We start from the raw sequence: 14,053 nt of genomic DNA on the forward strand, positions 1-14,053 counted from the left end.
AGGGCCCCGAGTCTTAGACCAATGGAGCATGGTGGCCGCCCAGCTGTGGCTTGATGGCTTCCCTGCTTCATTAAGATGATGGCGCTAAGACAAGCCATGGTTCCCGAATTTCGTACAACGGGCATTAAGTTCTGGAGATTAGTGCCGGAGGCTGTCACCATATCTCACCAACCTGCTAGCGTGATCGAGTTGCTTCCTTAGGGATGACGAAGGGTTGGACAAGAGGCGATAGCATGAAGTTGGTCTGAATGCCGCCTTCTCGGTTCTACAAGACGGAGCAATGTACCAAGTAGGTTCTGCACTATACTGTAGCCAACATCCATGACGATTCTGGATCTGGAAAAGACATCGACACTTGCTACCAACAGATATTCAGATCATTTTACCAGGTTCTTGGGACCAGTGCTGGATAGCCGATCATGCTCTTTCTCCCCTGTCTGCCTTCCTGCTAGGGAAAAGCAAGCAAGGGGATGGAGAGCTGAGTGCAGGGGGTGTGCTAAGGCCCCAAGATGATTTGGAACAGACCTGCAGGGAGAGGGGGGAACACAGCACGACATAACGTAACCAGGTGTCTCACGATACCTCAACCCTAGACTTTCACGCCTTGCGATTCGTCGAGGCCGGAGCATTCGGGACTTGAAGTTGCAGGCTTGGCGAAGTAAGTAAAAAGAGCTCATGCCGCTATTTGTTCACTTCCAGCTAGCATCGGCTGCATTGATGAGCATCAACGGCAACGGCAACGGCAACGGCACAGGCATGGGTAAAAGAAGAAAAGATCCAGGTCATCCAGACCAAGCCAAAGGGCGATTGAGCAAGCAGATCTGTCGCTTATCTTGCATCTCTGCTTCCATTCCTTTAGCGTTGTCCACCCACCCAACAAACAATGAAATGCTGGTCAAGGCACAAGTGTTTCCCTCTAAGCCAGACTCACGGGAACCTGCGCTGAAGACAAGGAGCCAAGAGAATCTGGCTTTACCATGTTGCCGGGAAATTGCAAATGGTAATGAGATGGAGATCTGAAGTGGCAGGGATAAATGGCCTCCTCCTGGATTACTGTATGTACATAGTGTGTGTCTGTGTGCGTGGTCTGAGCTCGTTTGTTGTTAAACTTTATTAGCGACACAACGTCGATCCAAGATCTTGATACTTGGCAAGCTTGGGTACGGATATCGCAAGCTGGGATTCCTAGACTAGGTGGTCAGATCTCACCCGCAGTTTGTTTTTGCTTTCCCTCTCATCATTGGTCTCGTTCGCTACGGATCCCGGTTGTATCGTGTTGCGGAATCCATTCGAGTCTTGATCCGCAAGCCAGTGGCTTGCGGAATTGATAAGCCAACATGTTATGTTTGTGTCACTGTCTGTTACCATGTTGCCGAAATTGAGGACAAGCTCAGCTGATAGCAGTTATAGCACAACACAGCACAACACGGTAATTAATTTGATGGCGTCTGTCTTGCGTAAGGTCGCTCTTGGAACACCTTTGGGAGAGGGAGCGGAAGAGTCGGCCGGCCTTGACCATCTAGAGATTGGTGTGCATTGGCATTGTCTGTCTATCTTTGAAAGTTGCATGTGTTTTTCGCTTTGCCGACAGTGTTCACAGCAAGGTATAGAGCCAACTCAATGATGCAGTTGGGTTTTCTTTGGTGACCAGGTTTTCTTCATGCTCTCGATGGCCGTCACGCTTCAAAACTCAGTGGTGCTAATACGATGCTCGACTCTCCCCCATATATTCTGCGTACGTTAAGCTTTTTGGTTTCGGTTCTCCCGCCGCGTCGTCACAGCCCGCTTCAACTATAAGCCTCGGTCTCACTCTAAGCACGGACGGGAGTGGACATGCGTTGTTGCCATGGGGTAGTCGTGAGAGTCCTCGGTACTCGGTACGTACTTGAGATAGTGTCTGAGAGCCCAGATTTCAGACTGGAATGCAATGCCACCAACGCTCATCCATTCAGTCTATTGGATCATGTTAAGCTATCCGGAAGGGAAACCCTCCACCTCTTGTCTTGCTCTCCCTTTTTGTAAACTCTAATCGCGAGATAGCCCTTCAGACCTTCAAGGGTTTCAATGACTTGTCATGGCGCGAGTGTAGCAAGCTGACCATCATGCTATCGCATATGAGTATGTACTGTGGGGGCGCCATATCCTGGGCCGCACAGTAACTGTTTGGTGTATTGTCTAAACGCAACGTAATAATGTGGCCGGCCCGCTGTGACCAGCGTTTTGCTTTGTCGTGATGTCAGCTACCTGACGACAATGAGGGCCCGGGAATATCTCACTTTAGCTGTGGCGCTAGGTTGCGTGATCCACAAAGTCGAAGCATTTTTAGCATGCTTCAACCAAGGTCTTTTGTCGTTCCACATGTCTCCTCGTCCCATAAACATACTGGCATCACCAGACTGATGCGACTCACGTCAAATGTATATGCGATGATCAAGCCGGAAAGCCCCTGTGTCTCTTTACAGGCTTCGGGAGGCTTCAGGCTTGTTAATGATCGTAGCGTCGCTTATAGCTATCCCAGATCCATCGGATAAGCGCACGATCGAAGGGGACACTGAATGTGGATCTGGGAATCAGCTATCTGCTTCAGCTCTTCCATCTGGCGAGCTAGGTGTTGGGCGGGCCTCGGGGCTAATAGCCAACGCTTCTGCAAGGGGCAAGCAGCACTCTAGCATAGAGAAACACTCCCATTCGAGAGATGCAATGTGATATGCAAACTCAAGCGTAATTATGATGTTTTAAGTGTGCTCGAACCTCGTAATAGGAGAGAATAATTGGTGGGTGGTGTGCATGTGTGTGTGTGCGCGCGGTACATTCAACCATCAAAGGTCAACCCCACTGGCCGATTGAATTTAGCCAAAGACAATCCGTCTCATTGGATTAAAATCCATCTTAACGTTAAACGCTGAGTTCACCCGCAGCGGTCTCTCGAGCTTAAAGAAAGCCCGAGTATCCGTAAGGTTCCTCATAGATTCGCTGTTGGGGTGAAACGCAGCGCATGGGACCCAGGACGTGCGTGATCTTTAATTACAGAGTCTTCTCACCTTCCGCCTCCGATCGTTCGGGCCCGTCCATCGGTTTCCTTCATCAGTGCTGTTTGTGAAGCAGCTCATCGGCGAGTCTTTTTAGATAGAAATCGCGGATTTCAGATGGCAGACGGTCAAAGCTCTTTACAATCCGGCTGATGTCTTGCCGTGCCTTCTCATACGCTGCCAGATCCCGGTTACCATACACATCTCGGCCTGTTGAATAACCGCTGTCCAGGTCACGAAAGAAGACATTGACCGCAACGCTGAGATCGGTGGTTGGGCTAGCAGTATGGAGCCACATCGCTGGAATATACAGGAGATCACCCGGGTTAAGAATAGCTTCGTACGGATTGGTCGTCGACACCAACTCCTGCTTATCTAGGGCTGACAAAACATCAAGACTTGAGCTTGAGGCACCTGGCGCAAATGCCAGATTGTTAACGTCCATTGGCGGTAGGAGGATCATTCGCTTTGATCCTTGGATCTGAGTATAGACGTTTGCCATGACCTGACGCCCTCGGCTGGTTAGCCAAACATGGCAGCTCATAATTTCCACGTTTACTCACATCGTAATGTAGCCACATCTTTGCTCGACCGGATATCCTCAGCACGGAACTGAACATCCGATCCTTGATCAAACTAAGTTCTTCTGGCAACTGAAAGTCGTCAGCAAGAGTTGGGAAGTCGTCTTGAAGATTGGCTGGGAACTCCGTAGGCTTTGCTTCCGAGAGAGCTCTTAAATACACCGCTTCACCTCTAGCAGCTTTGGCCATGAACGCCGAGAATGGTTCGGTAACATAACGAAAGTTCTTGGAATTGAAGTCCATCTTGCCTGCTGAACTTTGACATTCATGTACAACAATCTGGTATCTCGCATCAGTAGAGGCGGCTAGGCTTGGGGCAAGCTCAGGGGCAAACCTCTTTCGTCTGGCCCACGCGCTGGACCATGTATTCGGGGCTCCATTTATCCACGCAGCCACCCAGGTCTAAGCTCTCAATGATGACTGGCCTTCTATTCTCGATCAGTTGTTCAAAGTCCAATTTCGATTGTAGCTTGATTCTTGCAATCGACTTGATCGAGGGTTGGAGAGTCGGCTGATGCCAATCAATGGTGGTTGTTTGATGTGCAAGTTTAGGCGAATCCTGATAGTTGACTGAGGCTGGGCTACAGTTCGCCGGCTGGATATGTGGCATTTCCGTGAGAGGATCCTTGAGGTCGATCTTGTAGACGCCGGCATCCCAGAATGTTCCCATGGAGAAACAGGTCGCTCCTCCACCCAAAACAACAAGCTCAGAGCCAGAAGAAACAGTCGCAGAGCCAACCATGAAAGGCAATTGCCTGGCATCATTTCTCAAGTCGACATTGAATTCTTCCAAGTGCCCATCTTTGACCGAAATGCAAGTCATAGATTGGCCTTGTGACGATGGATCCTGTCCCACGCCACCGCATACGAAGTGCAAGGACTCCACGCCTGCTGTTTGGGCACCAAAGACTGAAAGTGACCTTGCATAGCCATGCGAGTCAGTGACTATTTCAAAGTGAATGTGTGGCTATTTTTCCGTCAGTAAATTGAACCTGGTGCTCCTCAGGTCGGCAAACAGCCAGCCCGTCTTTTGTATACAGTCAACATACCACATTGGTCGAGACATTGATAGTCCAGAAATAAGCCTGCTCGTTGATTTTACCATATTTACTTATTCCGCCAGCCATCAGTCCCTCGAAGGTGCCATGCTTGCTTCCGGGATTTGGTGAAGCAACGGCAAGTGCCCCAAAAGTAGAGCTGGGTTTAGCGCCAGTCACTGAACACTTGAGCCACCCATTGACAGGGTGGAACACATAGTAATCATGTGAAATCTCGGAAGGTCCTGTCTTGCCACCAAGAACAAGTGCAAGAGATGAGCCTGGTAAATGAACAGCGCAGTGCCGGAACAATGGTGCAGGGAGATCGAAGGTCTTTTCCCAACGGTTGGAGTCCTTCTTGAAGATCCAACAGTCATTGAGAGCTTTTGATGGAGAAGCACGGCCTCCAATAAGTAAAGTGCCAAGATGTCCAATGTCGACAGTTGCGTGACAGAGTCTTGCAGTTGGTCCAGCAGGTGACATCTCCAGAGCTATACTGTCCTGCTGAAGAGAATAGATATCACAGGAGTCGAGTCTTGCTTTAACACCCATCCCCAAAGAGTTAATAAGATATTTGTCTCCCTCTGGATTGTAAGCTATCAGAGGCGCACCAAATCGACGTTTGGGAGCCCCCAACCAGCCTAATGAGGTCACATTTGCTTTGACATACTTGCTGGAAACACCAACGTGGCCACATTGGCCCGCACCTCTTTCATCTCTATGATAAGCCGTGGCATGGAGCACGACATAGTGTCTTGAAAATAGGACAAACTCCTCCCATTCATCGAAAGGTTCAACGTCGTCAAGGGCAGCTCTTTCGGTTGAGTCAAGAAACAAATCGCTATTCCAGGCCTCCCAAAGGTCCCAGACATCGACGCTGCTCCAACCCCGTTCCTGAAATCGACGGCGCTGGCTTTCTACGGTTGGGTATTTGTCAACCGATTTTAGGGATGTATTGAGTTTATTAAAATGCTTCAGCATTGTGCTGGCAAAGGGGTGGTCAGGCCCGTGGGGAAGAATCTGTTCCAGAAGGCAGAACTCGGCTTGTTTTCGATCAGTTTTAGTTGTACCATTCCGACAGCAACTTTGAGATTTCTTACCTTGTCCAATAGAGCTAGCCCATTGAATCAGAGCATCGGCCGAGAATGTGTCCATGTAAGTTATGGATACTTCGGCAACAAACAGCACAGAACATTCACACAAGTTCAAGAATGACTCGAGGCAGTTTCGAAGAGACTCCAGTTCCCTGAGATCACAGCCAATCTGGCAATACTTGTCGCTGCGCAGGAGTATCTGATCCGTGACATTTTCGCTGATGGCCGGACTGTCACCCAGCAACTCATGTAGCTGCGGTGTTCCGAGAACAATAGCCCGCTTCCTGAGCATGAGATCCGGGTAGTCGACATCGATGAATAATGTGTTCTCGCAAGAGTCACCATAGCGATGGTACGACTGCCACGGAAGAACATCGCTGTGAACGTGTCTGAGCATACACATCTCGAGGGGAAGTGGGATAGTTGGTTACTCACCTTCCTGCTCCCAGGTTGATAACCACCTTCTTGCGCCCAGGCTTCGGTGAGGTGACGAATTGGCGGACGATCACATCAATGGCTCTGAGCCTTAGCCAGTAACCACGGTTGATGAGAGGGGCTCTTCGTTGGAACTTGTTCACGAAGTAACGGAAAAAGTGCAATTCATCTGGGTAGTAAAGTCTTTCTACGCTCCGCTTGGAAACAATGCTACTGCTGTTTGTCTATAGAAGTGCAAATTTCAGCTCAGCATATGAATGGTTCGAGATGCGTTGATAAGTGAAAGACGTACCCCCATTATCTGGTCGTCCAGAGCTTGAGTCCTGGTCATTTTCGTGGACGGGGGGTTTCCTTTGGCCATGTTGATGAGGCGATGCTAGCAACACGAAGTCAAACGCCCAATGAATGCAAAAGATCCTAACTGTTAACTCGGTATCAAAAATATCATTTGCCGAACATGGGTAGATGCCAAGGATACAAATGTCAAGACATTCAATCCATAGATAGAATCAATGTAAAGAAAGAATTGTTAGTGAATTGTGCCCGTCGTAATTCTTTTAGGTCTAGCGTTAGGTGAGGAACGTCCAAGGCACCCACCTACCCTAGTACTTAGTAGGTCGACAGCATGGTAGTAGTAGCTGACCAGGTTGGCTTAGCGGTTGAACCGCTTTCATGATAACGATTGGTGTGTGATATGCGGAAAATCGACGTCACACGCCAAAAAAGGCATCAGGATGGCCGGGCTGCCTGGCATCGTGATCTTAACCCTAGGTAAGGCCGTCTTGCTGTTCTTTTTTAGATACATCAGGCGTCGATTGATCCTTTCTACTGGCTTTGTGCTCCTAGAAACGAACATCATTGCGCTTCTCTCACTCCATCACGGTTGCTGTTCCTAATTCTGCGGTTTTGATCTGCTTCCAGCAAGGTGCCTGCCTGTTGACTCTTTGGCGACTGGTTGGTAGTGCAGTTCCTTTCAGGGAATTAGTGCTTGTGAAGCTCCCCCTCTTCCAGCTCCAGTTTGTCTCTTCATCCACAGTGGAAGTTAAGGTTTGGGGGAAGTACCTATTGGATAGACGCACGGTACCACTGCGTACTTACTTTACCTTAGGTACCTAGCAAAGTTAGTAGCTTTCTCCCAGTCTCACTGTCCTCTATCAACACCATTGCTACTGATTCATATCAAACCGTGAGCTCAGACTACCTGTTGCATATCGGCCTGGACTGCTTCGATCTGAGCACGCAAGGCAGCTCACGCTTACACCCGTACTCATCACTGTTCGCCTATTGTCGTTTGCGGTCACCTGGACGGCGTCCCCCCCACCGACGCCATCCATTTGATCGTTGCAGCGCGCTCCACGGACGGTCATTCCCAACCTCTTGATCTCAACCAAAGTTGTAAAACTAGCCTCGAGAACCACGTACTCGTGTCATGTTGAGCAATCTGCATTAACATACGCTGCAAGGTACCGACCGACCTGCAATTGTTCGCCGGCTGCCTCTGTCGCATCGCTTCCCCCTTCGCGCCTGGACAATCAATATCGCAAAGCAAAGGCTCGGTCCTATCTTGCCTGCCGAAATCGCATACAATACTCCTCGCAATCGTATTTGTCGCAACTGGATTTCTGTGACATATAGATACACGCCATGGCTACTCCCACCCTCAATTTCATCACTTTCAACCAAGACCACAGCTGTCTTGCTGTTGGTATGGTCGCTTCCCTTCCCTGGCACCGTGTGGCTATAGCTAACTGCGCTTCTTCTTCGTAGGTACTTCCAAGGGCTTTCGCATCTACCATACCGATCCTTTCTCTCGAATCTTCAGCAGCGACGATGGGAACATTGCTATTATAGAGATGCTGTTCTCGACCTCCCTCGTCGCTCTCATTCTTTCTCCTCGCCATCTCATAATTCAGAATACTAAGGTACCGGAACTCTGCTTGTCAAAGGGGATTGCATTGCTCACAAATGGACTAGAGAGCATCTGTCATTTGCGAACTTACCTTTCCCTCCGCCGTCCTAGCTGTCCGATTGAACCGAAAGCGCCTGGCGGTGGTTCTTGAGGATGAAATATACCTCTACGATATCAGCAACATGAGCCTCCTGCATACGATCCCGACTTCGCCGAATCCTTCTGCTATATGCGCCCTCTCACCTTCCTCCGAGAATTGTTTCATCGCCTATCCCCTGCCCAAGCCTCGAGAAGATCCCGACGCCCGGCGCCCTGCTCACGCACCTCCTCACTCGGCCTTTGTTGCGCCTACGTCAGGCGAAGTGTTGGTCTTCGATACTCTTACCCTGAAAGCTGTGAACGTCATCGAGGCGCATCGCTCGCCGTTGTGCTGCATCTGTCTCAATAATGAGGGTACTCTGCTCGCTACAGCCAGCGAGACAGGCACTATCATTCGTGTCTTTTCGGTACCAAAGGGCCAAAAGCTATATCAATTTCGACGTGGAACCTACCCATCCACTATCTACAGCATGTCATTTAATCTGAGCTCGACGCTATTATGTGTCTCTTCGACTTCAGATACGGTTCATATCTTCCGGCTCGGAGCCCCTCCAGGAAACAATACCGCGGCTGGGGCGCCCATTGAATCCCCGGGCTCACAGCGGCAGGATCGTTGGTCTCGAGCAAGGAGCTTCGATGACTCCGAATCCCCAGGCACCAGTGCAGGCGACTCGCCCAAGAACGAATCTTCTGATGTCGTTTCGTCTGGAAATGGCGCAGGTAGCAGCAACAGCGCAGGTCATACAAGACAGAGCGGCTCATTCAGTAGTATGCTTCGTCGCTCTTCACAAATAATGGGCCGAGGAGTTGCTGGTGTCGTGGGGTCCTACCTACCTCAATCCGTAACAGAAATGTGGGAACCTCTACGCGATTTCGCTTACATCAAGATACCAAAATCTACAGTTCCTTCGGGGACTTCAAGAGCTCTACGTGATGCTCCAGGAGGTCCCTTACGAAGCGTTGTAGCGATGAGTAGTAGCAGTCCCCAAGTAATGGTTGTCACTAGCGATGGCGGCTTTTACGTTTACAATATTGACATGGAACACGGCGGAGAAGGTTACCTGGTCAGGCAATTCTCGTAAGTACTCCTCCAATGCTGAAAAGACAGATGTACTGATTGTCGAGGTCAAAGTGTCCTGGAGGGTGACGACAAAGGCGACGCTTCAGGTTATGGAAACTAGCGTAGCCCTACAAAGGCCAACGGAAACTGATGCGACAATAGCAGATCAGCCTTGTGTTCTGCGCGAGGTTGATTAATGGAGCGGAAGCATTGCTACCGGCGTTCATCGGGTCTGGAATCTTTTTAACACTAATAATCTCTTTTGCGGTAGGATATCCTTTTCTCTAGTTAGTACCCTTTTTTGTTTGTTATACTTCCAAACATCGTCCACGGGTGTCGTCGAAAGGTACTAGCAATGGGCGGAAGGGGGGCGGAGGGGAGCGGAATAATTTGGGATAGAATATTCTGTCACTGGAAATGGCAGTTTCAACATTACAATTTAGAGGTAGCCATGAACTTTTCCACATAAATCCTGCCGTATGTACGTAGAAGGCAAAGAAGGAGCAGATATGCGTTCATCCAAAGCAATCGAACGCAATCATAACCCATTGTGGTTCATCATTGTATCCAGTAAATCCGAACTTCAGGTGTGAACAAAAACGAACAAACACTGAGACACAAACCCAGGTACAAGCCAGAAAATAAAGCAACTAAGCAACTCAGCGGCCAAGCAACGCCAAAAAGAACAACCCTTTGAGGGTCTCCATCTTTGTCCAGGACCAACAAGCGCCGATCCCATTTCGAATCCCCAATCATTCTTTTATGCCAAAACGCGGTATATCAAAGACCAGTATGTCCAGTATTGACTATTCCGCAAAAGCACTCCAGGCACGCGCGAAATGAACCGACAGACAAAGTTCAAGAGTTGGTTCATACGGTTCCTCTAGCTGTGTGGTAATCTGGACCAAAACACACGCTGGAAAATTGCTGGATGCACTAACAATGCAACTTTATCGAGAATATGGTCGGTTCATGAGTGCGATCTCCCGTGCAATCTCTGCCCACTCCAAGGTTCGTTTGACTTCGGCGTCTGGATCACCGTCCTGCTGGAGCGCCTCCTCATACTTTAAAAGTTCGTAGGCAAATCGAAGATGTGGTTGAATAATTACGTTCAAGCGTCGGGCTCTGACATAGCAATACGCATGAGGGAAAGACATTTGCTTCGATCGCATCACTTCGGCAATACAGATAGTAGCGCTGCGAGAAACTCCCACGCGGCAGTGCACCAATGTTGCAGTGCCATTTCGACGGCCCCGATCTGTTTCTCGCAATTAGTTTCCGCAAGTTCCATGGCCTTCTGCCGGGGCATAAGACTTACCAATAAACTCGAGACATCGAGTAAATTCCTCGGTCAATGGATCAATGCCATTGTCTTGAACGCCCTGAACCACGCAAACATTCTCCTTGCCCCAGTCCTCAAGGTCTCCCTCTCGCCACATGGCTGTCTCGCCCACACTCAGGATCTGAGTGATGCCAAGGGCCCGTAGGAGATCTGGATTATTAGCATGGCCCAGATTACCCAAGTACATGTAATCCAAGACTCGACTTGGGAATGATCCATCCAGGGCAGCAAACCAGTTTGGCTCATCCCTGGTCAAATGAGTGATTTCAGTCAGGCTCAGGCCTTTGCAAACAGGAGACTCCCGGAGCAGTCGTGGTGTGATTGAGGTTAATAATGCGACGTCGGTGGGATAAGCGAAGAAATTCCGCTTCTTTTCAGTATGGAGTTTAAGCCATGCTTCAGGAACAGGCCGTCCCGTACTGTAGCTAAAATAGGCGATGCTCAACATAGTCGACTCAGTATAGCCATCAGCGCAATGGAGTAAGATCTTGCGAGGCTTGACGTCAAAGATAGGTTGCTGGTCTGAGGGCATAGGCGAGTCTCCCTCGGCGTCCAGATCATCTGTGCCCAATGCTGATTCAGGGTCGGGATACGAGCCATGGGCGAGATGGTAGATCCATTTACATGTTTCAAGGATACCGTCTGCTTCGGAATGTGACCAGGTCGGTGGAAGAATACTTCCGGATGATGGGAAATCAAAGAACCGCTGCTTGTTGTCATCATCAGGGCTTTCAGCAATGAGCTGGAGAGCCAATGGGTTCAGCCGACCAAGGTCGCTGCACTCAATCAAAATGTCATACTTCTGCTCTTCAGGGCTTCCCTGCTCAGGCGTAGGGCCCATGAAGACATTCTTGGAAAACTCGGATGCCTCCGTCATGGCCCACATCTCTCGTCTCTCCTGGTTGAAGAAATCAAGGACATTGCCTGTCAAGTGGCTGGAGGCGTCTACGGCCACTATTTCAGGGTGATTTTCTTCGAATTCTGAGAATGGACTTGTGCAAACAAAAGTATGATACTCGGGCATCCAAACACCCTGATCCTCATTTCTTTCGCGCCACCGCTTCTGTGCACTCGCGATATCCCATGCGACTTTACGAGTTTTGATCAAATCTCCACCATAGACGATTATGTCCGACAAGACTGCAGTTTTTACTGTCTGGATTTGGAAGTTCCTCACAGAAAACCCCTCCCGAGGATCCGCATCAATAAACTCGGTGGGCTTGTTTGCTTGAACGATCTCATTCGGAGCAACCGCCCCCTTCAGCCGCGCACAATTTAGATCTCCGTCAGCTTTGACAAGAGTGACAGATCTCAGGCAAGAGGGGGTGCGCCGAAGAGGCCGCCGTCGAGTAGCAAAGAAGGACTGTTGAACATGGTTCTGCGGGTGTAGACCATGAAACCATGGGAAAACCAGAGCCGGGTCAGGCAGCGGTTGTCGTGAAGCAACGTCCAGGGCCTGGGCGACATTTGATGCATCAAGCTCATAAATAGAAAGCTCGCTCGACTCAAGTCTTTTGAAGCCGTCAAGCGGATATAAAGCAGAGGTCTGTTGCAGCTGGTCTTGAGACGGAGGTGATGGCGGCGGAGTATGAGGCTCGTCTGGGCGAGCAGGTCCAGTAGGACATATGGGAAGATGCTTATTGGGGACGGGAATTGAGCATGGCGAAGTAGAACTAGAGCTAGATTCAAGAGAGAGTGGCGGAGTTATGGTAGACGAAGGACGGTGAGGCGGAATTGGTCGAGCGAGGGCGACGGTAGTCATATCAACGAAGGGGGGTAGATATGTAGCTTATGTTGGACAGCTTGTAATGGCAAGAAACAGTTCCGACTGGCGTAATCGAATTAGGGACTGGGCGGGTTCAAAAGCAGTATGTTATACAAAAATATGGCCCAGATGGGGTGTCTAGTAATTCGATCGGACAGTCAGACAGTATTTCGAGGCCGTTTTCAGACTAGAAATGCAATTTCCTCTTCGACTCAGCCTCAAAACCTTTGGGGAAACAGTAATCAAACGGACTCTTGGAAACAGATGCAAGTATAGACAAGGCATATACGGATTTGTTGTTGCAAATGGGCGGGCGGCGAGCAATCGTTGCACATGCCTGAGCTCAGGATATGAGACAGAGCACAAGAAAATAAGCCACAGCGATCGCTGGGTGGAATGAGAGCGATGGGATGGAGATTGCGGGTCGATAGATCCCAGAGAATTGGATTGGGGAAAGGGGAGTTATGCTTATGAATGAATGGTCAAGTAAAGACTCGGTCCCGAACGTACAATATCGTCGATGCCGCCGCGAAGCAATGGCAGGGGCAGTGGCAGTGGTAAGGAAGAATATATCGATCGAATCGCCAAGAAGCTCGTAACGGCAGACAGTAGATAACAAAGCAGTAAGCGAGGCGATGACGCTTTGGGAATCGACACTGTTTTTAGCGAAATGGTCGATCGACGGCGGCAGGCGAAAGAAGTGAGACGGTCGCGAGCAAAAACACAATGGGAGGCACAGAGAGGGATGTCAATAGTCTACCATGAAAATATTAAGCGATGTCATCGAGGATAAGATGAATACAATGACCAAGAAGATGAAGGAGGAGGAGAGTCGAGTAGAGAAGAGGGGAACGGACGACCACGGCCGGCAATCGGATGGATAGGTAGTCGATAGAGGATGGTTTCGTAATGGTGGTGGTGGGTGGTGGTGATTTGGTTTCGGTACTGTTTTTTGGCTTTGTTGGTTGGGTGATTTGGCAGCGCGGTTGGTTGGATGAGTGAGTACATGGATGGCGAATGCTAAGTAAGATATGTAGGTATGTATGTATACATACTGATAAGGGTAAGGTAGTCTCTTTTGAAGGTGTGCTGCCCAGTAGGTACCGCGCTGCACAGTGTTTCCCTCAGCCTATACCACGCAAGCGCATGCCCGAGTTATCTTGTATCTCGGTACAGTACTTACCAAGAACAAGCTCAGTCTGCAGTAATTGACGAAGAGAATTGGCTGGCTGGTGTTTGCTGAATCGCTTGAGACTGAGAGAACATCCAAACCCAAACCATCCACGGATTGCAATGTTGTGATAGTGGCCGAACGACCACAGGTGGTTTAGGGGCACGGACCAATCAAGCAAGACCAGCACCGGCATTCAGTGGGGAGCTGCATCCAGAAGCGGGGAACTGCCTCCCACATCGCGCTAGGCTTGGGTCACAGTGCACCTTAGATTCAGAAGCACGGGCTGAACAACCAAGAGTCTCAGCATGATTGGCTGTGAAAGTGATGCAGGATTGAGGTTATCAGACTGTATGAAATGCGCAAGGATTAGGGACCAACTTACCTAAGTAGACACAGTAAATTAGTAGGCAGATGGAGAATCTACTGATATCAGATGCGCTCGAGAACATGAGATCTTCGCAGCGTCGACCATATGCCAATGTGAGGCCAGTATTGAGGCGGAGTTCAGTGAGGACACCACGGGCCAGA

The 14,053-nt window shown here is 49.6% G+C and overlaps 3 protein-coding genes; 1 reads left to right on the top strand and 2 right to left on the bottom strand.

Annotated features, from left to right (window-relative positions):
* Window positions 1-3,084: 3,084 nt before the first annotated feature.
* FFUJ_09757 (probable Leucine carboxyl methyltransferase 2) lies at window positions 3,085-6,537 on the bottom strand (the record flags this gene model as incomplete). XM_023568305.1 has 7 exons in its annotated part: window positions 3,085-3,534; window positions 3,593-3,889; window positions 3,945-4,577; window positions 4,660-5,690; window positions 5,748-6,118; window positions 6,177-6,400; window positions 6,469-6,537. 7 exons carry the CDS (start codon window positions 6,535-6,537, stop codon window positions 3,085-3,087), a joined length of 3,075 nt encoding a protein of 1,024 aa, XP_023435526.1.
* Window positions 6,538-7,820: 1,283 nt separating this feature from the next.
* On the top strand, window positions 7,821-9,365 carry FFUJ_09756 (probable Autophagy-related protein 18; the record flags this gene model as incomplete). XM_023568306.1 has 4 exons in its annotated part: window positions 7,821-7,881; window positions 7,944-8,098; window positions 8,151-9,262; window positions 9,317-9,365. 4 exons carry the CDS (start codon window positions 7,821-7,823, stop codon window positions 9,363-9,365), a joined length of 1,377 nt encoding a protein of 458 aa, XP_023435527.1.
* Window positions 9,366-10,194: 829 nt separating this feature from the next.
* FFUJ_09755 (related to protein tyrosine phosphatase PPS1) lies at window positions 10,195-12,348 on the bottom strand (the record flags this gene model as incomplete). XM_023568309.1 has 2 exons in its annotated part: window positions 10,195-10,502; window positions 10,563-12,348. The coding sequence occupies 2 exons, from the start codon at window positions 12,346-12,348 to the stop codon at window positions 10,195-10,197; spliced, it is 2,094 nt and encodes a 697-aa protein (XP_023435528.1).
* Window positions 12,349-14,053: the final 1,705 nt, after the last annotated feature.

Source organism: Fusarium fujikuroi, chromosome FFUJ_chr09 (genome assembly GCF_900079805.1).
Source record: "Fusarium fujikuroi IMI 58289 draft genome, chromosome FFUJ_chr09".
In the NCBI taxonomy this organism is placed as follows: Eukaryota; Fungi; Ascomycota; class Sordariomycetes; order Hypocreales; family Nectriaceae; genus Fusarium; species Fusarium fujikuroi.